This window comes from Syngnathoides biaculeatus, chromosome 8 (genome assembly GCF_019802595.1).
Source record: "Syngnathoides biaculeatus isolate LvHL_M chromosome 8, ASM1980259v1, whole genome shotgun sequence".
In the NCBI taxonomy this organism is placed as follows: Eukaryota; Metazoa; Chordata; class Actinopteri; order Syngnathiformes; family Syngnathidae; genus Syngnathoides; species Syngnathoides biaculeatus.
In genome coordinates, this window is record NC_084647.1 from 6,860,399 (window position 1) to 6,887,226 (window position 26,828).

Genomic DNA, 26,828 nt, shown 5'->3' on the forward strand with positions numbered 1-26,828 from the left:
TATGGAAACGGAGTTGTGATCCAACTGTACCATCCTTCTCGAGTGCGTTCTCATTTTTTTTTGTGTGTGTTTTTTTTGAATAGCGGCGCATAGACTTGGCAGATAAAATCTATTTTCTTGGGCTGGGGGAACAAAAACATCAAAACAGCAAAACTCAAATGCATGTGCAGCTTTTCGCAAGACAGGAGACCAAAACGTGGATTCTTTTTAAATCGAGCCGTGCTCGCCAATCTCCTTTGCATTTTAAATAAATGATGCCATAATTTAGCGATTGCTGTTTTTGCTGCGCGGGCTCTCTTCGGAATGCCCCCCCCCTCCCTGATTGGCGGTAAGACGAAATATTTAGTACAGTAATTCAACCAAGGGCGGCACGGTGGATCAGCCGGTGAAGCGTTGGCCTCACAGTTCTGAGGACCCGGGTTTCCTCCCATATCCCAAAAACACGCAACGTTAACTGGACATTCTAAATTGCCCCAAGGTGTGACTGTCAGTGCAGCTGTTTGTCTCTATTCACCCCGCGATTGGCTGGAAACCAGTTGGGGGCGTACCCCGCCTCCTGCCCGTTGACAGCTGGGATAGGCTCCAGCACTCCCTACCACCCTTGTGAGGATAAGCGGCTAAGAAAATGGATGGATGGGTGAAATTGAACTCGTGAAATCAGTTGCGGCGGCACGGTGGCCTCTCAGTTCTGATGAGGTTGGTTCAATCCCAGCCCCGTGCCCGCGTGGGGTTTCCTCCCACGTCCCAAAAACACACATCAACCGGACACCCTAAATTGGCGTGATTGTGAGTGCGATTGGTTGTTTGTGTCGGTGTGCCCTGCGACTGGCTGGCGACCAGTTCATAGTGTACCGCGCCTCCTGCCTGTTGAGAGCTGAAGAAAATGGATGGATGGATTCCGTTGAGGTTACAGAAAGTGGCAATACATGGCGGGAGATGGCCAAGTCCAAACTATTTTGTATTCTGCACGTGGACCATTTTTAAAAATTTCTTCCCCCGTTTCCAATTTCTAAGCAGACGAGCGGCACATTATGAGGAGTTCACGTCGCTTTCAGCGCTGCCTGAACGGAATTATTCAATGACGGGATACGTCCCGTTTCATCACAGCCTAACGAACGATGGCGCGGTGCGTATCCCGCCCTTGAAACCCGATTTTTGTGACGTGGAGCATTGTGTGGGTTTCCTTTAGGTGTGTTTCCTCCATACTTAAAAAAACAACAAAAACAAAAAATGTAAAATGAGTTTTCCAGTCAGCTTTAATGACAAATGCGCTTTGTACAATCCGTACCCATTTTGAGAAGTTCCATCCATCCGTTTTCTTCACCGCTTATCCTCACAAGCTACTGAGCAACACTACTGGCGCCTGGCAGGAGAAGGGGTACGCCCCGAACTGGTCGCCAGCCAATCGCAGGTCACATCAGGACAAAAAGCCGCACTCACAATCTCACCTCGGGGCGATTTGGAGTGTCCAATTAATGTTGCAGCTTTTTGGGATGTGGGAGGAAACCGGAGCGCCCACCCGGAGAAAAGCCACGCGGGCACGGGGAGAACATGCAAACTCCACACAGACGGGGGTCGGGATCGAACCCGGGTCCTCAGGACTGTGAGGCCAACGCTTTCCAGCCGCCTCAAATGATTTCATTAGTTGAATTTCACCCATCTGCCCATTTTCTTCACCGCTTATCCTCACAAAGGTCGCAGGGAGCCTATCCCAGCTGTCAACGAGCAGGAAGCATGTTCTGGGAACACAGGAGGAAAAAAAACCCCACCCTGAACTGGTCGCCAGCCAATCGCAGGGCACATCAGGACAAACAGCTACACTCATCTCACCTATGGGCAATTTGGAGTGTCCAATTAATGTTGCATGTTTTTGAGATGTGGGAGGTAAACCGGAGCGCCCACCCGGAGAAAACCCACGCGGGCACGGGGAGAAGACAGCTACCAACGAGCTACCTTCCGGCAGGTAAAACTAATAGAAACAAACGAGTCCACTCCAGGGCGGTCCTGCCATGAACGTCACTTCCGGCTTCTTCTCCAAAACAAAACCCTCGAGAGGATTTTCATGGCGGGGGTTACAAAAATCCATATACGTCAAAATCGAAAATGTTTTGTGGTGGAAAAAATGGATGGGTCCATCCCGGCTGCTGTTTTTTTTTTTCCATTAATAACATAGCAAAAATCGTGCATTTCACGACAGTGGCCCTTTAAGTTCAGAATTTTGTTCCATGCATTAAGGGGGAAAAGATAAATATGAGCCAGCTACATTTTTTTTCTTTTTTAAATGGCAAAAAAAAAAAAAATGAGGAAAAGCAAAGCGAGGCAGAGTGGAGTCGGAATTGAACTCGCAAAGATTTCAGGGCGTCGGAGAGGCCTTTTCGATGAAAGGGAGAAGGAGAATGTTATGATCACGTTGCCATGGCAGCAGTCGGTTCCTAGTACCGGATTCCTCATTTGTTGATTACAGACAGATAATAGGAGGGGGAAAAAAATATGAAAGAACGCGCATAGAATTGTGCAAAGGCTGAACTTTTGCGGCTCGCTGATGCATGCTCGGAAATGTTTGCATCAGTGCGTGCTTTGTCCGTGTGTGTGTGTATACCGGTGTAATTACCGTCACTCGAAATACTCGCCTATTGTGATGGTAATAACGTGGCCCCGCGAGCGTTCCTATCACAGACGCGGATACGTCTTCGCGGTGTGGTTTTTTTTTTTTTTGGGCGGGAAGCGGGTGTTGATCCGGGGGCACGGGAGGGGAGGGTGGGGTGGCGGTGGGGGGCGGGGGGGTTGGAATACGGGAGGTCGCGGGAGTCACTCGCAAATCATATTGCCGCCGTCGCGTCGCATACTTGAGAAACATTGCCGGTGGATGGAAATCGTGTTTACAATGAAGGATGAGAGGGGAGAGATTGAAAGAGATATAAGGGGAAGGGGGGGGGGGTGGATATGAATTATGAATTATGAATTCAGCAGCTGACCGGACGCACTGGACCTGCATTCTGCCGCTCCTCCGCTGGCTTTGCCGTTAGGAAACGCCGAGGGCGACGCGGAGAACCGGGCCGCAGTAATCATGAGATTTAAAAATTTACAATCATGGAGGGGTTTTCATTTTTTTCATTTTTTTTTTTTTTTAATCTCTCTACTCGAGAGGAGTTGAGATGTACTATCGCAATACAATCTGTACAATTGGAAAGGAAAAGAGTGGTATGATCCAGTGCATTTCAGCCCCCCCCCCCAAAAAAAGCAAAGAATATTCTACAGTGCAAAATTTTCTTAACCGCTTATCCTCACGATGGTCACGGGGAGTGCTGGAGCTTATCCCGGCCGTCAACGGGTACACCCTGAACTGGCCGCCAGCCAGTGTCCAGTTAACGTTGCGTGTTTTTTGGGATGTGGGAGGAAAGCGGAGTGCCACCCCGGAGAAAAGCCACGCAGGCACGGGGAGAACATGCAAACTCCACACAGGCGGGTCCGGGATCAAACCCGGGACCAAAGAACTGTGAGGCCAACGCTTTACCAGCCCCTGAGAGAATGTCAATTTAGATTTTTTGAATGACATTAATTTTTTTTTTGGGGGGGGGGGGTTCTCCCCGTGCCTGTGTGGTTTTTCTCCGGGTAGGCACTCCGCTTTCCTCCCACACCCCAAAAATATGCGACATTAATCGGACGCTCTAAATTGCCCCGAAGTGTGATTGTGGGCGTGGCTCTTTGTCTCAATGTGCCCTGCGATTGGCTGGCGACCAGTTCAGGGTGTACCCTGCTTCCTGCCTGTTGACAAATGGGATAGGCTCCAGCACTCCCCGCGCCCCTTGTGAGGACAAGCGGAAAATGTATGGATGTCTTTTTTTTTTTTTTTTTTCTCCTGAGCTCTGCGATTGACTGGCAACCAGTCCAGGGTATAGTCTGCCCCCGGGAAGTCAGGTGGGCGAGAGGCTCTCGCTCACCCATGACCTTAGTGAGGGAAAACTTTTACAGCAAATGGACGGATCCAATTTCTGGGTCCAAAACAAAACTTGCTCAGTTGGAGGAGGAGAATTGCCTCAGGCTGTTGCAAATAAATTCATTATCATGGAAAGTTATGCTTGCTGCCAGACTGACGGAGTCCTCCTGGTTCACTTTGTCCTCTTCTACCCGCCTAAAGAAAGAATGTTAGTCGGGAATAGCTTTTGTTTCTTAATTTGGATTGCAAAAATAAAAATGATAGCATCAACATAAATGGTGAATGATATAGCTTTGTATTCTTTATTATATCAAGCCAAAAAGATTTATATGAAACCTTTATTCACCTTCGTCTTTTGTCAAAAAACAATAAATGTATAACTATTTATTTAGTATTTTGTGCTCTGACTTATGAATGTGGTAATGAACGTAGATGTGGAGAAATGCCAAAGATATATTGGGTATAGTCAATATTTGGTCAATATTATGATATTGTAGAACATTCACCTGTTAGTTATAATTTATAAGTTATAATAGTCAACTTTACTATTTTACTTTCCACTTTGATGGCTCGTAGCAGTACAAAAAAAAAAACAACAAAAGCGAAATAAAAATCCAAAACAGCCGAGTTAATACTTGAGCATCAAGGCCGGTACGAGTACCGCGAGTCGTACTCGGACTCCCTCTCGCAGTACTTGAACACATCACTGTGTTAAATGTTCTATGCAGTGCTATTACTGTATATAGTACCTTTTAAAATATATACATTGGATCCAGTGAAGTACATTTCAGGTGTATTTAACATTGAAGTAAAATACACAGTTTATTCTTGTATTTGTTGTGTGTACTACATTGGAAAAGATCGGCACTCGGTGTACCACGTTACCGAATTTTTTGATTGTGGTCGTTATGGTGGTACAGTACTTGGACAACTGAGTACTTTTTTTGAGGTCTTTCCTGGTGTAAAAAAAAATTGAGAAGCACTACATAAACGCAAAAAAAATATTCAAATCTATTTTTTACTTACAATACAGGGAAAGCCATTTTTCCCGATTTGAAGGCCTTGGAGGACTAAACTCGTCGTTTTTATGCATTTGTGCATGAAAACATTAAAAAAAAAAAAAAAAAAGCATCTGCGGTTCATAATCGCACGTGATTAAGATTCAGCCACGAGCAAATAGCAGCCGACTGAAAATAGAAAGCAAGACGCGCGTTCGCTAAGAATTTTATAAATCTGGCCTAGTTAGCGGCAGCCTCTCGGCGGATTGGACCACCCGCTCGCTCGTACAGTATTTCCCCGTTTTCTTTCTTTTTCTTATTTGGGATGGGGGGAGTCATCGGGGGAACCGATGTGGTGTTTCACGCTTTCCCCTTTTTTTTTTCTTTTTTTTTTAGGCCAGCGCCTCTCTTTGATATGGAAACAATATGCTTGTCGCTAATCCTGATGGTGATTGATCCACCCGTCCGCGTTCTGTGCGGCTCGTTTAGTTGGTGTCGAATAGGCGCCGAGATGGGACCGGTACGGGGGGGTCGCGTTTGGGGGCGGAGTCCTGTCGGAATTGACGTTTTTGCTCTCCGTTCGTTGTCATGTTGTCGCGCACGCTAAAGGCGCACCGCTTTATAAGGCGCACCTTCAATGAATGGCCTACTCTAAAACTTTTTTCCATGTATAAGGCGCACCTTCAATGAATGGCCTATTTTAAAACGTTTTTCCCCCATAAATAAGGCACAATGCATTATAAGGCGCACCTTCAATGAATGGTCTATTTTTAAACTTTTGCCCCATGTATAAGGCGCACCGCATTATAAGGCACACCTTCAATGAGTGGCCTATTTTAAAACTTTTTTCCATGTATAAGGCGCACCTTCAATGAATGGCCTACTCTAAAACTTTTTTCCATGTATAAGGCGCACCTGCAATGAATGGCCTATTTTAAAACGTTTTTCCCCATGTATAAGGCGCACCCCATTATAAGGTGCACCTTCAATGAATGGTCTATTTTAAAACGTTTTTCCCCATGTATAAGGCGGACCGCATTATAAGGCACACCTTCAATGAGTGGCCTATTTTAAAACGTTTTTCCCCATGTATAAGCGCACCTTCAATAATGGCCTACTCTAAAACTTTTTTCCATGTATAAGGCGCACCTGCAATGAATGGCCTATTTTAAAACGTTTTTCCCCATGTATAAGGCGCACCCCATTATAAGGTGCACCTTCAATGAATGGTCTATTTTAAAACGTTTTTCCCCATGTATAAGGCGGACCGCATTATAAGGCACACCTTCAATGAGTGGCCTATTTTAAAACTTTTTTCCATGTATAAGGCGCACCTTCAATGAATGGCCTATTTCAAAACATTTCCCCCATTTATAAGGCGCACCTTCAATGAATGGCCTATTTTAAAACGTTTTTCCCCATGTATAAGGCGCACCCCATTATAAGGCGCACCTTCAATGAATGGCCTATTTTAAAATGTTTTTCCCCATGTATAAGGCGCACCGCATTATAAGGCACACCTTCAATGAGTGGCCTATTTTAAAACTTTTTTTCCATGTATAAGGCGCACCTTCAATGAATGGCCTAATTTAAAATGTTTTTCCCCATGTATAAGGCACACCTCATTATAAGGTCCACCTTCAATGAATGGCCTACTCTAAAACTTTTCTCACCATCGAGCGCAGCGCTAACAGGGCGGGTTAAAAAAAAAAAAAAAAAACATACTGGTAAAAGTCACTTCCACGGCACATATATTCCACTGGTCTCATTCTTATCTTTTCTGCTCGAGCGCCCCCTGGCGGCCGTTGGAAAAAAAAATGCATAAATTAGCCACATCATTGCATAAACCGCAGGGTTGAAAGCGTGTGACAAAATTTGCGGTTTATAATCTGGAAATCACGGTAATATTCATCCATGTATAAGGCGCAAAGGATCATAAAGCGCAACGTCGGCTTTTGAGAAAATTAAAGGCTCTTTATTACAGAATATCCGATAATTTTTATTTTTTAAGGTTCAGGGAGCACGAGGAGAAAATGAGAAATGAGAAAAGTCTCACCGCCGCTGCAGATGTTTGCGATATTGGATTGAGAAATTTTAATTTCATTTTCCGTCATCATCATCGTTAGTGGATCATGTACGCGTATACTGTACTTGTGTATGGATGTAGGTATGCAATACTGTACACCAATTTTTTTTCATAAAATGAAATGTATGCAGTTCAATCTCTCGTTTTACTCTGAAATGAAAGCGCAGAACATATGATTTAATTTTACAAAAGAAATCTCGGAACGTGATCCAAAACTTTGACTTGTTAAAATTGGGCACGTTGGGCAGTTACAACAGCTGAAGACGCTTGTGGGATGATCTATAAAATGGAAATGAAATATGATTTTTCATTTCAGATCTTCTCAATTCCGGTGTAGAAGTCCCCATAAATGTGTGGCTCTTCACTGGATTTGAATTACTTTAATTTTAATATTTTTGTACACTTCCAAGATCTGGGAGTGCTCAGAGTGACGCAAAAACCACCAAACACGTTTGCATGAATTATACTTTCAAATAACAAAATCATACCTGCGTGTTATCATGTGTTACACGTTCTGTTTTTAAATTGTCATGACTTAAAAAAAAAAAAATGTAAAGGCATGTCATCTCTGTACGGAGTGTAATTTTGGATATGGACAGTAGGAGGCACTCTGACAGCAGTGCTGATATTTTTTTTTTTTTTTTTTTTTTTTTGGCCATGAATTCTGTACAACACTCGCACATTAATTGAGTAGAAATGTTGAAAGGACAGAAAAAGAAAAAAAAGATACGCGGCAGGGGGGAGGCGGAGTGGGGGGGGGGAATAATTGGAGGAAGGAAGGCAGGAAGGAAAAGTGTGAAAACAGGAAAAAAGAAGCGAGACGAGAGACGACCCGAGGTCAAAGTCGCCCGACGTTCGTGGCCTGTTCACGCGGAGAAGATTTTTGTGCATGGGGGGGCTGTGAGGGAGGGGGGCGCGTGTATGTTTGTGTGTTTGCATTTGTCACACACGTCAGTCTGTGTGTGTTGCCTCACCTGTAATTGCCAACGTCTGCATGTTGACCCGTCGACTGCGAGCCGCGGTCACAGCTCGGACGGACTTTCTGCGGCTAATGAGCCGGTCTTGTACGTCCCCATGTCGGCGCAGACGGTTTTTCCTGCGGTCGCCAGGCTCTCTGATCCCTGCCACTGTTTTCTCGACGGAGCCCGGCCGCACATTTGTGCTTTTATTTTTCCCCGACGCTGTTGTTCCTCTCATCGACGCGAACAGGCCTCGTCGCAGTAAATGCGAGCGTAACCGGCGGGCAAAACCCCCGCCGTATGGTTTTTGTTTTTCCCCCGATCCGTTCCAATTAAACCTGGTTGATACTTTTGATTGTTAGGCCGACATCATTTCGGGACAACAGGTACAACTGCCCGCGTTTATTACTTTTGGCGCTTGGGTTTCTTCCCCAGCCCAAACCTTTCATGGTTCTCACGAGGGTCGCGGGAGTGCTGGAGCCGATCCCAGGTGTCAACGGGCAGGAGGCGGTAATTACAAGTAGTTAAACAACTAATTAAAATAAAAATAGAATTAATGGATCATCTGCGGAGAACATCGGAGAAATTCCGCAAAGATATTCACATAAATTGTAAATAACAGTGGGCCCCAATATGGAACCTTGAGGCACGCCCTTTCCGAGGAAGGAACGAGGAAAAAGGTCTGGACGCAATGCAATGTATCTGAACTGTGTCAAAGACTTATTACAACAAGTGATTTTAAAGGTGACAAAAAAAAAAAAAAAAAATAGAATTATTGAATCGTCAGCGTAGGACATCGGACAAATGATCACAAAGGTATTCACACAAACTGTAAATAACAGTGGCCCCAACGTGGAACCTTGAGGCACGCCCTTTCCCAGGAAGGAAAGTGGAAAAAGGTCTGGACACAATGCAATGTATCCGACAAATAATATATATATATACACATCCATCAATCCATTTTCTGAGCTGCTTATCCTCACAGGGGTTATGGTTGTGTTTGTGTGGCTGGATAGGTTTTATTGGGGCACTCTATCTATCTATCTATCTATATCTATCTATCTATCTATCTATCTATCTATCTATCTATCTATCTATCTATCTATCTATCTATCTATCTATCTATCTATCTATCTATCTATCTATCTATCTATCTATCTATCTATCTATCTTCTCTTAATCTAATCTAATCTAATCTAATCTAATCTAATCTAATCTAATCGTCCAGATACATTGCATTGTGTCCAGACCTTTTTCCTCTTTCCTTCCTGGGCGTGCCTCAAGGTTCCACGTTGGGGCCACTGTTATTTACAGTTTGTGTGAATACCTTTGTCATCATTTGTCCGATGTCCTACGCTGACGATTCAATAATTCATTTTTTTTTTCATCACCTTAAAAATCACTTGCTGTAATAAGTCTTTGACGCAGTTCAGGTTTGTATGGCTCAGTTTGAGTTAGTGCTGAATGAAGATAAATCAAAAGCTATCCTATTTTCACTTTTTTAAAATTGATATGGGCACCTATTATATAAAAACAATATATAAAAATAATACAACACAATACCATATAAATCCAATTATTTAAATTGTTCTTGTTTAAATGGGAAAAGAAACAGCAGGACCACCACGTACACACAATTTTCCACGCGAGCGTTCAAATGGTGAAAACTCAGTTTTTAAATTCCCACCAGGCAAACAAAAAACGAGCCTGTGTGCCGACAAAATATAAAAACGCAATATACGCATTTAAAAGCATATCGCCCGTATCGGTGCAGGCGTCGCCTCAATTCTTGATTCTGTGTTGGCACAGCCGAACGCTCGCGAGTTCTTCGTCATCTTTCCCGCTGCTACTCATCCGTTAATTGTCAGTCACAATTTGGACAAAGAGTCAAGGTTGGGCTTTGCGTTTGGAGTTCGCGTTTGTGTGCCCGCCGGGGGTCAGCGCGATGCGTTCGTTGCTTCATTATCAAGCGGAAATTCGATTGAATAAATTGTTGCGGGATTTTTGTTGTTGTTGGAAACTCGGAAAGACCTGGCGCCATGGCAACCGATCTCAGTCGCGCGCACTTGCGTCGTTATTTCAAAAAGTTACACCGCCGCTTTGAAACGTCTCCGCTCGCGCGTTTTGTTCAATTTAACGCGCCGTCTGTTTTTCTGAGCTGCTTATCCTCACGAGGGTTGGAGCCGATCCCGGCTGTCGTCGGGCAGGATCCGGGCTACGCCCTGAACCGGGCACACGGAGACAAACAGCCGCACTCACGATCACACCGATGGACAATTTAGAGTGTCCGATTAATGTTGCGTGTTTTTTGGGGCTGAGGGACGGAACCGGAGTGCCCGGAGAAAAGCCACCCAGGCGGGGCCGGGATTTCAACTCCAGTCCTCAGAACTGTGGGGGCGACGTGCAGAGTTTTCTCCGGGCACTCCGTTTTCCTCCCACATCTCCAAAACGTGCGTTAATTGGACACTCTAAATTGCCCCTAGGTGTGAATCTGAGTGTGAACGGTTGTTTGTTTTCTCTGTGCCCTGCAACTGGCTGGCGACCAGTTCAGGGTGTACCCCGCCTCTTTCCCGATCAAAACTACGATAAGCTCCAGCACTCCCACGACCCTTGTGAGGATAAGCGGCTCAGAAAATGGATTGATGGATGTATTTTTAATATTATTTGTCATTGTGTCCAGACCTTTTTCCTCTTCCCTTCCTGGGAAAGGGCGCGCCTCAAGGTTCCATATTGGAGCCACTGTTATTTACAGTTTACATGAATATCTTTGTGATTATTTGTCCGATGTTCTACGCTGACGTTTCAATAATTCAATTTTTTTCATCACCCTTAAAATCACTTATTGTTGTAATAAGTCTTTGACACAGTTCAGATACATTGCATTGTGTCCAGACCCTTTTCTTCTTTCCTTCCTTGGAAAGGGCGTGCCTCAGGGTTCCATATTGGGGCCACTGTTATTTACAATTTACGTGAATATCTTTTGTGATAATTTGTCCGATTTTGTACGCTGATTCAATAATTGTACTTTTAAAATGACTTCTTTAACTACTTGTAATTACCGCCTCCTGCCCGTTGAAAGCTGGGATAGGCTCCAGCACTCCTCCCGACCCTTGTGAGGATAAGGGGCTAAGAAAATGGATGTATGGGTGTAATCAGATCAGTTTTCATCTGGTTTTAATCCCCCCACTTTCCTTACTTTCCAGAAAATCCGAATATTCCCTGAAAACCTAATTAAACCGACCCTTGTGAGGATAAGCGGCTAAGAAAATGGATGGATGGATGTTCTTTTATTGAGTGAAAATGGAAAAAAAAATGTTCATGTTTGGGATGAAAATGTGCCTTCGCTTCCATCCTCGACATCACAATCCGGCATTTTTTGCGTACATACGGAAAATAATGGGAAATAAAAATGCGATCATAATTTAGGGACAAACTGTCGAGCGCCGCGCCAATCCGTCGCCGGCAATTGCCGTAACGACGCAAAAGGAGTCAGGAAGGCAAGAAAAAGATTCGGTGTGACGAGCGGGAAGACTTTTGTTGGCCTGCCGCCGTTTTCGTACACGCGTGACTTTTCTCCAGCTATGATTTCTCGCTTTGCGTCAAAAGCAGCTTTGTTGCCGCAGCGTTTCCCTTTTTTGTTTTGTTTTTCTTTTTCCTCCGCGACACAATTTTTGTTTTTTTTCTTGTGACTTTCCGTGCCTTCATCTCGCGATGTCTTTTCACCTTTTTCTTCTTCCCCCGTGTTTGGAATTCCGCAGAGCTTTTTCCGCTTCCTTTTGCGGGCGTCTTTTTTTTTTTTTTTTTTTTGGTGGGGGGGTCGGGGGGGCTCCCATTGTTTACGCTAGCTTTTTAGCCTCCGCCATCCAATCTTTATTCCGGGCCGTCCTTTCCGTTTTTATCGCCGATTTTTTTTCATTTTTTTTTTTTCTTTGCGTGCGTGCTACGTAACGTGGGCGTTGAGTCGCGCGTCAGGAAGGAAGCGGCTGCAGCGCCGCCCGAGAGGAAAAGTCTGGGGGGATCTTTCCCAACCCGACAAAATCACGGCTCCGCGCTTTCGAGTGTGTTCATACTGTATGTTTTGATTATATCTATTGCGTGAGGAAAAAAATCAGTTTTTTTAAATGACAACTGCAGCGAGAAATGTAACTCGCAACCACTTCAGTCCTGACACCGGCGCCATCCATTACCGTGAAGTGTTAATCGCTTTTTCAGGGTCTGTGAGTTGCTTTCTAAAGTTAACTACGAACAATGTATTTTTTGCCGCTTTGTTTTGGATTGTCCGTTCAAATTCAGTTTTTACTTTTAGGCAACAGCTGCAAAATCGAATCTTGCTTACTGGGGAAGTTTTGTCATGGGTGAGGGCAGCGGAACAGCGGTGAGATGTGCCGTAGGTGTGTCAGAAGAATTTAAGGTGGAGGTGGGGCTGCATCAGGGATCCCCGATGAGCCCCTTCCTGTTTGCGCTAGGAATAGATGGGCTGACAGATGAGGTCAGACTGGAATCCCCTCAGACCGGAGAAATGTGTTAGAGTGGTACAGGACATGTATGAGGGCAGCAGAACAACAGTGAGATGTGCCGTCTGTGTGTCAGAAGAATTTAAGGAGGAGGTGGGGCTGCATCAGGGATCCGCGCTGAGCCCCTTCCTGTTTGCGCTAGGAATAGATAGGCTGACAGATGAGGTTAGACTGGAATCCCCTCGGACCGGAGAAATGTGTTAGAGTGGTACAGGACATGTATGAGGGCAGCAGAACAACAGTGAGATGTGCCGTCTGTGTGTCAGAAGAATTTAAGGTGGAGGTGGGGCTGCATCAGGGATCCGCGCTGAGCCCCTTCCTGTTTGCGCTAGGAATAGATAGGCTGACAGATGAGGTTAGACTGGAATCCCCTTGGACCGGAGAAATGTGTTAGAGTGGTACAGGACATGTATGAGGGCAGCAGAACAACAGTGAGATGTGCCGTCAGTGTGTCAGAAGAATTTAAGGAGGAGGTGGGGCTGCATCAGGGATCCGTGCTGAGCCCCTTCCTGTTTGCGCTAGGAATAGATAGGCTGACAGATGAGTTTAGACTGGAATCCCCTCGGACCGGAGAATGTGTTAGAGTGGTACAGGACATGTATGAGGGCAGCAGAACAACAGTGAGATGTGCCGTCGGTGTGTCAGAAGAATTTAAGGTGGAGGTGGGGCTGCATCAGGGATCCGCGCTGAGCCCCTTCCTGTTTGCGCTAGGAATAGATAGGCTGACAGATGAGGTTAGACTGGAATCCCCTCGGACCGGAGAAATGTGTTAGAGTGGTACAGGACATGTATGAGGGCAGCAGAACAACAGTGAGATGTGCCGTCGGTGTGTCAGAAGAATTTAAGGAGGAGGTGGGACTGCATCAGGGATCCGCGCTGAGCCTCTTCCTGTGTGATATTGTGAGCTGCAGTGAAAGCAGGGAGCAGGCGGAGGAACAAAGATGGAGGCACGCACTGGAAAGGAGAGGAATGAAGACGAGCCGAAGTAAAACAGAATATATGTGAGGGGCAGAGGCGGAAGAGTGAAACTCCAGGAAGAAGAGATGGCGAGGGTGGACGACTTCAAATCCTTGGGGTCAAGAATGCAGAACGATGGTGAGTGTGGTAAGGAAGTGAAGAAACGGGTCCAAGCAGGGTTGGAACAGTTGACGGGAGGTGTCTGGTGTTCTATGTGACAAAAGAGTCTCCGCTCGGCCCGCGTGGGCAGCGCTTCCTGTGAGGGGCGTGACCAGGCCACTGGTCTGGGCGGTGCCACGTCTGACAGGTGTCACAGCTGTGTTGCATTCGGGACATTAATTGACCAAATACTTAAGTGTAGTGAATGTGTCAGCGGGATTTGCATGCTTCACTGCATCCTGGGATACTCCACTGCTGTGGATAAGTTTCGTGTAGAGCGATCCCTTGTCACAGTGAGCCTGTGCCTCTTTAGTTTGACCACGTCATGTTGGCCTCGTAGTCATCGGACCTCGTTTATGTTTCTGGACCTTGCCACTAGCCTACCGTTTTTGTGCTTCCACTTGTTGTGGACTGCCTTTTGGTATAGACCTGTTTTTGGAATAAAACCACTCTGAACATTGTGCCCTTGCCCGGGAGTCCTGCATTTGGGTCCGCCTCTGACCCACTGATTCACGGCAGGCAGTGTGAATTTATATGGTTGTCTTGTGTTAAAATGTCCGCCCTGTGACTGGCGAGCGAACTGCCCGCGATGTACTCGGCTCGCCACGCTAATTACAAATTTATGCGGCGACGTAAAAACTGAAGTTTTGCATACAGATGTTGTCTTTTCACGCACGACTGTAAAAAAGAAGAGAACTTTCTAGAAACATCACGAAAGAAAAAGTAAACGGTCTTGTCTTGTTTTGCTGGGTTTGACCCAAAACTTTGTCACCCTTTTGTTGTTCCAACATTCTTGAACAGTATCAAATAAAGCAAATATTTGAATGTCTTTTTGTAATTTAACTACTTTGCCGGCGATTAAAAGCCCTTCGAGTCAAACCTGACCAGGTCGACTCTACGCTAAGCGTACGTCCATTTTGCTACGAAAAGCCCGCGTAATTGCTTGTCACGTTACACATTTTGTGCCGTCTTAATTAGCTGCCGCGCGCCAGAACCGTTTAACGACTGCCATTATTGCATTAACAGGTTCACGCCGCAGTGAGGATAAGCGGCACAGAAAACGGATGATGGACAGTAAAAATAGCGCATCTTCGCCTAGCTAAATGAGCCGTACTTCGTTTGCGAACTCTTTCTAGATCAGTACGGTCCTCGCCGGCGAACTCGCTGGCGCGCGACTCGTCGATACGTACTCGTCTGATTGCACCCCGCTGATTGCGGAAACCGCCGCTCGAACGGACAAACGCGATTTGCGTTCTTCGCGCCGGTTCTCGCGGTCACTGCGCCGCGCTTCAGCTGAGTTCCGGTCTTGCTTTTGCTTTGCGACCGTCTTCCGCGCTTTCGGCGCGACCGCGTATCGGGTGTACGTCCACGTTCGGGGTGTGCCGTTGTCGCTTTCCTGTTATTTTTAACCCCTTGCAATAATAACACTGCAGGAGAATCTCTTCCAAATTTCCCGAAGGTCTTCAGTTTTGATAGGTAGTGGTAACGGTCTCGTGCAATATTTTGTGAGCTCCTTATTGACAATCTGTTCCCGATCCAAAGCATTGGAGACCTTCCCCCTCGCCGGTCGCACTTGTCCTTCTCGTCGAGCTCCTCGAGCTCTCGATCCACTTTTCTCATCAGTCTCCTGAAGATGGGCTCCACTCTCCGGTTTTCAGAGTAGGCTCTCTTCGGATTTTGTATTTCTTTCGAGCGGTGGGGGGGGGGGGGGTGAACTGCAGTCAGAGAGAATCTAATCAGCCGTGGAGGATTGGTTTTCAACGGCGTAGCGTTTATGAGGCCCAATTCATTTTAGATTTAATTTAGAGTGCGGCGGTTGACTGTCACCTGGAATCTGCCGATGACTCGCCGGGTTTCGACTCGAGCGGACCGGTGCAGTCCTGCGGTGGACAGATTGAGAACAAAACGCCGTAGAACCGCTGCGATTGACCATTTTCTGTTCCTTGATGTGGTTTGATATCTCGTTTCTCTTCAGGAATGATTTTCCCATCGAGAACATCTGTCCGTCCGTTTTCCAAATGGATTATCTTCCTACATACTGTTTGCAAAAACCTAAAACCCGGACGTTGATTTCACCGATTTCCCGAGCAACTGATTGTTCCGGCGACGAGCCACCCAGTCGTGTGACTGCGAGCGCATCAGACGGCCGTTGATTTTGCGCCGCCGTTATGTAGATTAGCCCCACCCCCGAGTGCACCTTCACCATTTTGAGCTTTCAATCACGCAAACGCGCACGCGTAAACAAACCTTTGCAGCGTTTCAATTATTGTTTTGCGCGTGCCCACATCTGTGATGACTTGTTGATTTAGAGCACCGACATGCGCTCTGCATGCCCAGACGACAGACCAAGGTTAATCACTGTTCAAATACGGTCCAGCGCACTCTGGTTATATGCGTTGCGACTCGGTGACTGAGGGACTTGAGTCAGTCCCGGGTGGGATTGTGTGTGGATTTGTATTTGAGCAACAATACTCAGCCTGCTGCGTTCATGGAAAACCCGTGTGTCGCGACCCATCGGGACGGAGGAGGACCCAAATGCAGGACTCCGGAGACGCAGAGGCACTTTGGGAAATGTTGATTCGGTTCGAAGTCGGGGTTCAGGCAGACAGTCAAGTGGAGCAGCGATAGTCAGGTCGTCGGGCGGAGAGAGCAGGTCCGTGGGCAGGCAGGGGTCGGTACACGGGAGAGCGATCAGAGAAGGCAGGAGCATCAAAGACGTCAAGCTTACGGGGTCGGTCGGAGGACAGGCGGAGGTCGGTACACCAGTGTTCAGGATCAGAAACGAGGAACTGCGGGAACGAAGGGCGGATGGCAATGATCTGGCAAAGCCAGACCGTCTGCTGGGTCCTAAATATACGAGGGTTCATTATCGCCGATTAGATGCAAGTGTGCAGGGGACCTGCACCGCCAGGGCTGGGACCGACAGGACCGTGACAGAACATGAGAAAAACTGGCCACAAAGAAGCTGAATCCCGATAACCCGCTTAAGACGTTCGACGCACACCGAAGCCACTTTCAATTAACACGGGAGTGCAGGAACGGGGCATGAGTTGCGACGATCTGGCGAAGACCAGTCGTCCCCTGGGTCCTATAAATACAGGGCTTACTCAACGAGGATGCGGCGCAGGTGTGCTGGAACCCGCCCAATAACCAAGAAGTATTTATAACGCCAAATTGACTCATTTGAGAACAATGCGTATTTAAAAAAAAAAAAAAAATAGGTCGCAAAGGATTACGGAGGTTAACGTGTGGCCACAATACGCTTCCGTGTACGGACGAGCCGACTCCCTTTCCTAATTTTTTCTCCCGCTCATAGTTAATGAAAGGGAGTTTGTCTAAAACCAAGGTTCATTTATTTAAATATTGGCATTTGCATTGAAAAAATTGAGAACAGATCCAGCAACGAAATATTTGCATGCATCCAGACTTTGACACGCTCTCAAACTCTTCCGTGTAAATCTCGACGACTTACCCACCAGATCCACGCGTAGGTCCAGTTGTCCGAGACGAGCGGAAGCGGGTTAACGGTCCAATTTCTTATCGGCGAAAACATCGACGGCGGGCTCTGGAATCATTGCAATCGGTGGGAATTAAATGAGGGGGGAAAAGTAGAAATAAAAAATTGTCGCGGTTTGCATATGCAGGCTCATTTCCTGACCGATGCCCCGTTTACGATCGCCCCTGCGAAATTGGCAATCAGAGCAGGCTGCGGTCCGCTTCTCGCTTGACGCAAACTGGAAATGGCTTCGCGTCTCCCCTTTGCGAGCCTGATCGGGATAAGCAGGATAGCAAAGAAGTGTGTTTATTCTGGTGAGATATGCTTATTAGTCTTATTATTATTTTTTTTTTCACCCCGCTCAATTTAGTCTTTCGACTGCTACTTTTTGCGTGTTTTTCACGGCGCTCGAGACAACCAAAACTGCAGGTCGGCACGAAAACCAAAACAGACGGGTGATCAAAGCTAATATCAACCGTGAGATAACTTCGTGCATGTTCGTCAGCGGGAGTGTTTTGATTGCGCCGGGCTCGCTTTGACGGCCACGTTCAACCTGTCTCCTTGCGCCCCGTTGACGGACCGATTTTTATCCACATGTGATAACAACTTTAATCTTATGAATGTCATCAGTTTTCCTGTCTCCCCCCCCCCCGCTTACGCTCTCCTGACGCGCATCAGAACTGGGTCACATGGGGGGAAAAATATGCAATCGTGTCAGCTGGCGTACGCCATGCGAGCCTAGCCTTTTATTATTATCGTGTTATTATGCTGTTATTACATGACTCATCCTCGCTATTACTAATAAACGCACAAATCACCATCAAAATAATAGGAAATATTAATCAGCCTGTTGGATGACACTGGAATAGTCATGTACAAAAAGGCTTCTCCTTGGAAAAAAATTCTCGTTCATGACGTTGTGCATTTTTGTTTGTGGCTTTACCGCTGGGTGATCGGCAACAAGAAAGTGAAACACAAGGAAGGTTGATGGAGGCAGTAAGACCCTGAGGATGAGTCAAGAGCGACGGGGGGGGGGGGAGGCGAGAGCGCCTTCTCTCTCTCTCTCTCTCTCTCTCCTCTCTCTCTCTCTGTCTCTCTCTGAGCTCGGCGAGCTGCAGCTCGCGGTGTCAGTGTGCCAGCCCGCCGCCGCCGCCGCCGCCGCCGCCGCCGATGCGTGTCTGACTCCGGCGCTCTCTCTGCGTCCGACAGGTGGAGATGACATGAACGCGTTGGAGAGGAAAAAAGGGAAGGACCTGTAAGGGCTTTAACACCACCTACCTTTTACCTCGCATCACCCCCCCGCCACCCCTGCACGCGCGCTAAAATTCCCGCATTCCTCAGCTCAGAAGTTACTCGACAAGTGCGCGTGCAAGACATTTTTTTTTTGTTATCATCCAGACTGTAAACGCTGACTCAAACGCACACACGCACTCAAAAAAAAAAAAAAATGAATTTATCCTGACTTTTTTTTTTTTTTTTTTTTTTTTAATGGTTCCCGCAGACGAGGTCAGCAAGTGTTGCTGCGTCCGGAGGAGAGTTCCGCTCCGAGCCTCACGAGCAGGCAGTCCGCCGCGTTTCCCGAACAAGTCCAGGTAAGGGAACGCGTCGCCCTCGCCGGAGTCTCTCGTCGGAAAAACCGCAGAACTCGGGCGGGATGCTACAAAAAAACGCTTTTATAGGAATATGTCACAACCACAGGTAGATTTATATATATATATGTGAGACACACGCATACTGTTCATATTTCCAAACTTTTTTCTTTTTTTTTTTTTCTCCATACGGGCCGCAGTCTTATTGAACCGAGTTCGAGTCTTGTCACTTGCGGTGCGTGGATGCGCCGGTGCGTGTTGGGGACGGGGGCAGATTAAAAAAAAAAAAACGCTCATAAGGATGAGCGGGAGGAAATTAAAGCAAGCGAGCGTTTGTTTGAGCAAGGTTATCGTTTGTTGGTACGCGCGGGTCGAAAACCGCCGCGGGAAGGAACACGTCGATGAGACTGTTTGACTTCTTTTGTGCGCGTGGTCGATATGCGCCGCGCGAGCCGAGGCATTTAATTTGAAATGACCAGCCCCGCCCCTTCCCTTACACGTTTCAGCAAGCGCCACGATTGTGTCTAATATCAGCGTGTGCAACAAGTGCGCGTTTGCGCCTGTGCGGCACGTTAATAAACGCGTCAATGATTATTGGGTGAAGTTTGCTGCACACACGCTTTATTATCAATATTGCTTAACTTTGCGAGTTTTGCTTTTCCCTTCCCCCCCCCCCCCCCTCCCGTGAAGTGACTTTGGCTCCGTATTTATTTGCCATCCTTAACCTTTACCCGCGCAGCCAAGCGCGTCCGCGAGCGAGGTACGCGGGCGCCGTCGCCGCGGGCCGGGCAGTCCCGCGAGCATTTATCCCGCCGCCGCTGCCGAGCTGTGACGCCGCAAAGCCCGTTTGACCGCATTCCCCGCTTTTCGGCTCATCGCTAAGGTGTCGCCGTGACGTGGAATCTTTTATTTTTTTTTGACGCGGATCGGCGGCTGTCGTCACTGCGGGCTTCGGTCTCCGAGGTGCGGAATGACGGGTGGGTATTTGTCTATTGCAGTCACGTCATTTCAAGGTCCACAAGGAATTATTCTTCTCAATCTTAAATAACCAAGAAGTATTTATAGCGGCAAATTTAAAAAAAAAAACAAAAAAGGGGGGGGGGTCGCAGAGTATTACGGAGGTTAACGTGCGGCCGCAATACGCGTCCGTGTTTTTTCCCCACGTCCGAGACTTGTTGTGCTGTAGGTTGTCACCAAAGACGAGACAATTCTTGAAAGAAATCATTCTATGGAATACGTGCTGAAAAGATGAGAAAAGATCGACGAATTTCGGCAATTAAACGGGAAACGAGAAAGATATTCAAAGAGATCATTTTATGGAATACTCTCTGAAAAGATGAGAGAAGGACGGGATGGATGGTGCCCAACGAAATAGCGATCGTTTCCTTTCAGGTCGGAATTATTCTTCTCAATCTTTAATAACCAAGGAGTATTTATAACGGCAAATTGACCCATTTGAGAACAATGCGTTTTTAAAAAAAAAAAAAAATAGGTCGCAGAGGATTACGGAGGTTAACGTGTGGCCGCAATACGCTTCCGCGTACGGACGACCTGACTCCCTGTCATCATTTTTTTCTCCCCGATTATAGTTAAGTTCGTGCAAAACCCGGGGTCATTTATTTAAATATTGCTATTTGCATTGAAAAAAATTGACAACAGATCCGGCAACGGAATATTTGCATGCATCCAGACTTTGACACGCTCTAAATCTGGACGACTTACCCACCAGATCCACGCGTAGATCCAGTTGTCCGAAGTCTTTTGCAGTCATGTCATTTAAAGACATGAACTGTATGATTTTTAGCGCCGTATTTTCCGCGTGTTCGTCGTGAAAAATGGATTGCACGGGTGCAAAGGACGAGAGCTTTGTGGGTTCCAAAGGACAAGGAGGTGTGGATAGAGCTAATAAAAAAAAAAATTAAACAACAGGGGTGCTAAATGTGTCGACGTGCACATCAGAAGGCTTCCGTGCAGAAGCCGCTGAAGGACGGCCTTCGGGCCTCGTGGATCGCCACCGGTGGCCGGCTCGGCCTTGTCGACACGGCTTCGGTCGGGGTGGCTCGTCTCTCCCGCGGAATTGGATCTGTTTGGCCGCGGCGGCGTCGTGGCTCGCGCGCGGCATTGTTTTCATCACGGAGGTGGCTCAGGCGGGGCGGTGGTTTGGCTGTGATCCGCCTATCATCTAAATATGGCTCGAAAGGGTCACTTCACTCAGTTGTGAGATGTTCTCTTCTTCGAAAAGAGCTTCCGTGTCGGCGTGTTTTCAACGGGGTGACATCACGGGCAGTATATGGCAGGCGTTATGGCTTTCTGCTCATATTTATTGTTTCGTATAGACATTGAAGTGAATAGATATATGTAATTTTCATTACAATATCTATTTTAGAACGTTTACGGGGATGACACTTGAGTGATAATTGATCGGTGGAGCGTCGGCCCGCGTTAGCATTTTGGCTAATTCCTCGCACATTTTTGGCATACTTGGCAAATAAGGACGACTCGGGTACTGTACGCGTGTACATATTTCGTCCGGGTACTGAAGCAATGAGGCAGCAAAAGCAGCAGGTTAATCTCTTCTCAGCCCGCAGCAGAACAGATGTGGGGATTAATTTGTCGGGGAATTACGCGGCACTACATGCTTCTGTGTGAGCCGGAAGGCTGAAATCCAGTTTGGATGGGACTCGGGGCTGATAGGATGGATTCTTTTTTTTTTTTTTTTTTTTTTTAACTTTTTATGACAATATGATGAAATGCTGATAATAACCAACTTGGATCGATCGAGATTGAGTGTAAACTCGCGGGATAAAGTTGGACAGGAGGTGGACTCGCACGAGGCGCAAGTTCCGGAAGGTTTTCTTGCAAAGTTTGCACTCGCCTGTGTTGCGATATTCGTTCGCCGTGAGAAATTAAACGTGGATGATGCAAGCGAAATATGTAACGATTTGGTTTGCCGAACAAGCTGGTTTCGGACGGCCTTTCGTGCGGACGTGTTTAATGCGTGCGGGTGAAATTACCCAGCGTGCCGTGCGCGTACGCGACTCCGGCTCTTGATGTTGCTTCTGTTTTATGCGCGTACATAAATGGAGACATATTGAATGTCACGGAAATATTCGCCGGCGAATGCGCTGTATGTTTATCGCTCTCCGAGGGCCGCGCGGACTTGAGACGTTATTTCTATTTCATGGAGTTGCAGAGCGGGCCTCCTTTCTTGCTTAAAGCCAAAACGCGGCCTGAATATTAACCATGAAAGGTTTATCAAAATGGAATTCATCTGTGCGTTTGCGTGTCGTAGGCGTGAATTAACTATGCGAGTTTCACTCGTCGTTTTAATTAGGTTTGCGGGGGAATATTCAGATTTTTAAAACCAGATGAAAAACTGATCTGATTACATTTATCCAGCCATTTTCTTCGCTGCTTATCCTCACGAGGGTCGCGGCGAGTGCTGGAGCCTATCCGGGCAGGATTCGGGGCACACCCTGAAACTGGTCGCCGGACAATCGCAGGGAAAATCCAGACGGGCAATCACACCTAGGGGCAATTTAGAGGGTCCAATTATTGTCGCGTGTTTTTGGGATGTGGGAGGAAACCGCAGTGCCCACCCGGAGAAAAGCCACGCACAGGCACGGGGAGAACACGCAAACTCTAATTCAAACTATATCTATTTTTTGCCGCTTATCCTCATGAGGGTCGGGGGGAGTGCTGGAGCTCATCCTAGCTGTCAACGGGGTACACCCCCAACTAGTTGCCGTGCAAGTGGAGACGGACAACAGCCGCACTCACAGTCACACCTTGGGGCAATTTGGAGTGTCCAATTAATGTTGCGTGTTGCAACAGGGAGAACATGCAAACTCCACACAGGCAGGGCCGGGATTGAACCCGGGACCTTAGAACTGTGAGGCCAATGCTTTCCAGCTGACCCACCGTTCCGCCGCTCCAATATTATCCATCCATTTACTTAGCCGCTTATCCTCACGAGGGTCGCAGGGAGTGCTGGAGCCTATCCCAGCTGTCACCGGGCGGGAGGCGGGGTGCACCCTGAACCGGTCACCAGCCAATCACAGCGCACGTGGAGACAAACAGCCGCCGCACTCGCAAACACACCTAGGGGCAATTTGGAGTCTCCAATTCATGTTGCATGTTTTTGGGGATGTGGAGAAAACCCACGTAGGTACCGGGAGAACATGCAAACTCCACACAGGCAGGGCCGGGATTGAACCGGGGACCTTAGAACTGTAAGGCCAATGCTTTCCAGCTGAGCCACCGTGCCGCCGCTCCAATATTATCCATCCATTTACTTAGCCGCTTATCCTCACGAGGGTCGTGGGAGTGCTGGATCCTATCCCAGCCGTCAACGGGCAGGAGGCGGGGGTACACCCTGACCTGATCGCCAGCCAATCGCAGGGCACATCGAGACGAACAGCCGCACTCACAATCACACCTACGGGCAATTTAGAGTCTCAAATTCCCCGTGACCCTAGTGAGGATAAGCGGCAAAAGAAAATGGATGAATGGATGGAAGGTTGGCAGTTTTGGTCTGCTTTGTTCCTTCGGGTCCCGGATGACTTGCCGGGACTGATGGAACGTCGAGTTCCGCCCGCTGGCGGTTTTTGAGGTGTCAATCTGAGAGGGGCAGGATGGCACATATTGAGGATGAGGAATGAGGATGATTGAAGTCGGTTGTCACGTAAACCCGAAACGTGAATCAGCGATTGAACTGTAGCTGTTTGGTATTATTATTATTATTATTATTATTTTTTTTTTTGCCTATTTACAGTGAAAGGGTCTTACCGCGACCCTTGTGAGGATAAGCGGCGAAGAAAACGGATGGCTGGAAAACAGGACGCAGCTTCAATGTCAAAGTCGTATCCGGCAAATGATTCCATATCCCCGATTCCTCAATTAATTTTCATTTTCTCCCTCAGCCGGGAGCGAATTTAGCGGATTTGAACTGCCGAAACGTTGCGCAGAATCGCAAAGGAAGCGCTCGGCCTCGGCCGACGGATTAACCTTTCCGTCCAGCCTCGATAATATCGACGGGCAAACTCCTCGGGCGGAACCGAGGCGCTTGCGTGAATGGGGAAACGTGACGAGGAGCGCGGTAGAATTTTTGCCACGCGCCCGGTTCTCATTCACGGGTGGATGCGACGTGTCTCGGCGGATCGTTTGGTCCATCACGGTGGGGCAGCTGGTCAAGGCGTTGGCCTCACATTTCAGGGGTCCCGGGTTCGATCCCGGACACGTTTGCGCGTTCGTTCTCCCCGTTCCTGCGTCTGTTTCTTCCGGGTGGGCACTCCGGTTTCCTCCCACATCCCAAAAACATGCGCCATTAATCGGACGCAGCAAATTGCCCCTAGGTGTGACTGTGAGTGCGCCTGTTTGTCTGTCTCAATGTGCGCTGCGATGGGTCGGCGACCAGTTCAGGGTGTACCCCGAATCCTGCGCGTTGCCCCGGCACTCCCCGCGACCCTCTTGAGGATAAGTGGCAAAGAAAAGCCCCGTATTTGTGTGATCACACCCAAAATTCGAGACCTCTACAATGCTGATAGCCAGTTCACATCCGCTTAATCGGGTCAAACGGGACCGTGGACATGACTGGACCATATTTTGGCAAACTTTGGGACTTTGGCGACCACCATCTTATCTTACCTGGTAACCGTCTCTCAATCTATCTTGCTCTCTTTCTCTCCCTCTCTCTCTTTGTCTCTCTATCGATCTTGCTCTCTATCGCTCTATCTTGCGCTTTCTCTCTCTCTTTGCCTCTCTTTCTCTCTCTCTCTCTCTCTCTCTGTCTATCGAGCTCTCTCTCTTTCTCTCTCTCTCTCTCTTGCACTCTCTCTCTCTGTCTCTCTAGCTATCTAACTTGCTCTCTTGCGCTCTCTCTCTCTATCTATCTATCTATCTTGCTCTCTCTCTCTCTTTCTACCTCTCAGTCTTGTTCTCCCTCTTTATCTATCTATCTTGCTCTCTTGGTCTCTCTCTCTATCTGTCCATCTATCTCTGTCTCTCTCTCTCTCTCTCTCACTCTATCTTGCTCTCCTGCTCTCTCTCTCTCTATATATATATATCTATCTTGCTCTCGCTCTCTCGATCTATCAATCTTGCTCTCTTGCTCTCTCTCTCTCTCTCTCTCTCTCTCTATCTTGATCTTGCTCTCTCTATTTATCTTGCTCTCTTGCACTCTCTCACTCTCTCTCTCTCCTCTCTCTCTCTCTTTCTCTCTCTCTCACTCTTATCTTGCTCTCTTGCTCTCGCTCTATCTTGCTCTTGCTCTCTCTCTCTCTCTCTCTATATATATATATATATATATCTATCTATCTATCTATATATCTATCTATCTATCTATCTATCTTGCTCTCGCTCTCTCTCTCTCTCTCTCTCTCTCTCTCTCTCTCTCTCTATCTCTCTCTCTCTCTCTATATATATATATATATATATATAGATATATATATATAATATATTATATATATATATATATATATTATATATATATTGCTCTCTCTCTCTCTCTTTCTCTCTATCTCTCTTGTGCTCTCTCTAACTGTATATCTATCTTGCTCTCTTGCTCTCTCTTCTCTCTCTCTCTCTTTCTCTCTATCTCTCTTGTGCTCTCTCTCTCTCTCTAACTGTCTATCTATCTTGCTCTCTTGCTCTCTCGCTCTCTCTCTCTCTCTCTTTCTCTCTATCTCTCTTGTGCTCTCTCTCTCTAACTGTCTATCTATCTTGCTCTCTCTCTCTCCTCTCTCTCTCTATCCATCCATCCATCCATCCATCCATCCTCACGGCATAAGTACACCATCAGTTCAAGTTTACTTTCCGGGGCTGTTCTCCCATTGCTCCATTAGGTTTTCTGTCCTTCTTTTGTCATCATAGAAAATTACTGGATGTGGACCAGAGGGTGGAATGGAAGGCAAAGAAGAACAAGCAACAACAACAACAAAACAAAAAAAAAAAAAACAACAAAAAACCAACAGCAAAAAAACTCGGAACTCTCCAGAGAGGTCGATTTCGGTGTATGATTTCCCTTGGCGATTGTGCCAAAGACGACGCCTGTTTCCTCAGCCTTGCGTTCGACCGGACTGTAGTTTCGGCCGCGAGTGTGTATTTCCCGTGCATTGTTTACCGAGCGTGTACGCTGGTGTGACTTTGACGCTTTCTCCCCCATAGGCTGAGAGGTCGGCGTCCCTTCGGTTTTATCATATACGTTTTACTCTAAAAGCTCGGGAGTGCCACTGTGGACGTGTGCCGTAAGCGGCTTTGACATGTCCCAGCGGACAAAGCGGCAGTAAAATGGGCAAAAGGGAAATTTGAGCCTCCGGTCGTTATACGATCATCATATTGTGGAAAAAAAAAAAAAAAAAAACCCGGTTCAAAGATAACGTGTCGATTCTGCGTACCGGTCGTACGGTTCAAAAGAAAGGAAGGCTCGTCCTTCCTTTGGAATAAGTGCCGGCCGGCAACAAAAGTTCGGCGCAATCAACTTACAAAAATGTCAACCTCTGAAGTGTATTTTTTTTTTTTTGGGGTTTCCATCTTGCCTCACATTTTGGGGTGTGTGTTCGCTGCATTTATGGTACACTATACTTGGAAAAAAAAAAAAAAAAAAAAAAAAACCTCAAGAAGTAAAAGATTAAAAGAGGACTTTGTCGAAAAATTAGGAATTGGAGCGCACATTAAAAGTTACGAGATATGGGCTCAGTGTTTCCTTTCATGCCAAAATTATCCACAGATTTCAGCTAGAAACATCTCTAAATTGAAAAACTATTATTGAAACTCTCAGCCAATCAGCGTTTGCCACGTCTGCGCTGCTTCCTGTTCTGACCCCGTCGCTCGTGGGCGCGGTTTCACCCAACAGAGAACGCCCGCTATCTGGCATTTTGTGGACAATTTTTCGAGGAAAAATAATTACAAACGAAAAAAAAATAACCCCACAATAATCATATTAATTAATTAATGATATTAATCGTAATAATGGTTAAATTACCCCACGGGACGGGAAGAATGACAAATTTGGGGCACAACACGACGGCATCTTGGTCCAGCAAGAAAGAATGTTCTGGAATGCTAAGCACCGGTGACATCACGGGGCGGAGTCAAGGGCGTTTGTTCCAGGTCTGGCAGATATCCAGATATTGC

The 26,828-nt window shown here is 47.0% G+C and overlaps 1 protein-coding gene across 1 annotated transcript in view; it reads left to right on the forward strand.

Annotated features, from left to right (window-relative positions):
- The window catches only part of LOC133505336 (cGMP-dependent 3',5'-cyclic phosphodiesterase), a 226,257-nt gene that overhangs the window by 67,724 nt on the left and 131,705 nt on the right, over window positions 1-26,828 (forward strand). Inside the window, exons 2-3 of the mRNA XM_061828498.1 lie at window positions 18,316-18,361; window positions 18,608-18,698. Coding sequence (XP_061684482.1) covers window positions 18,327-18,361; window positions 18,608-18,698 — 126 coding nt within the window. The 5' untranslated portion in view covers window positions 18,316-18,326. The remainder of the gene's footprint in view (window positions 1-18,315; window positions 18,362-18,607; window positions 18,699-26,828) is intronic.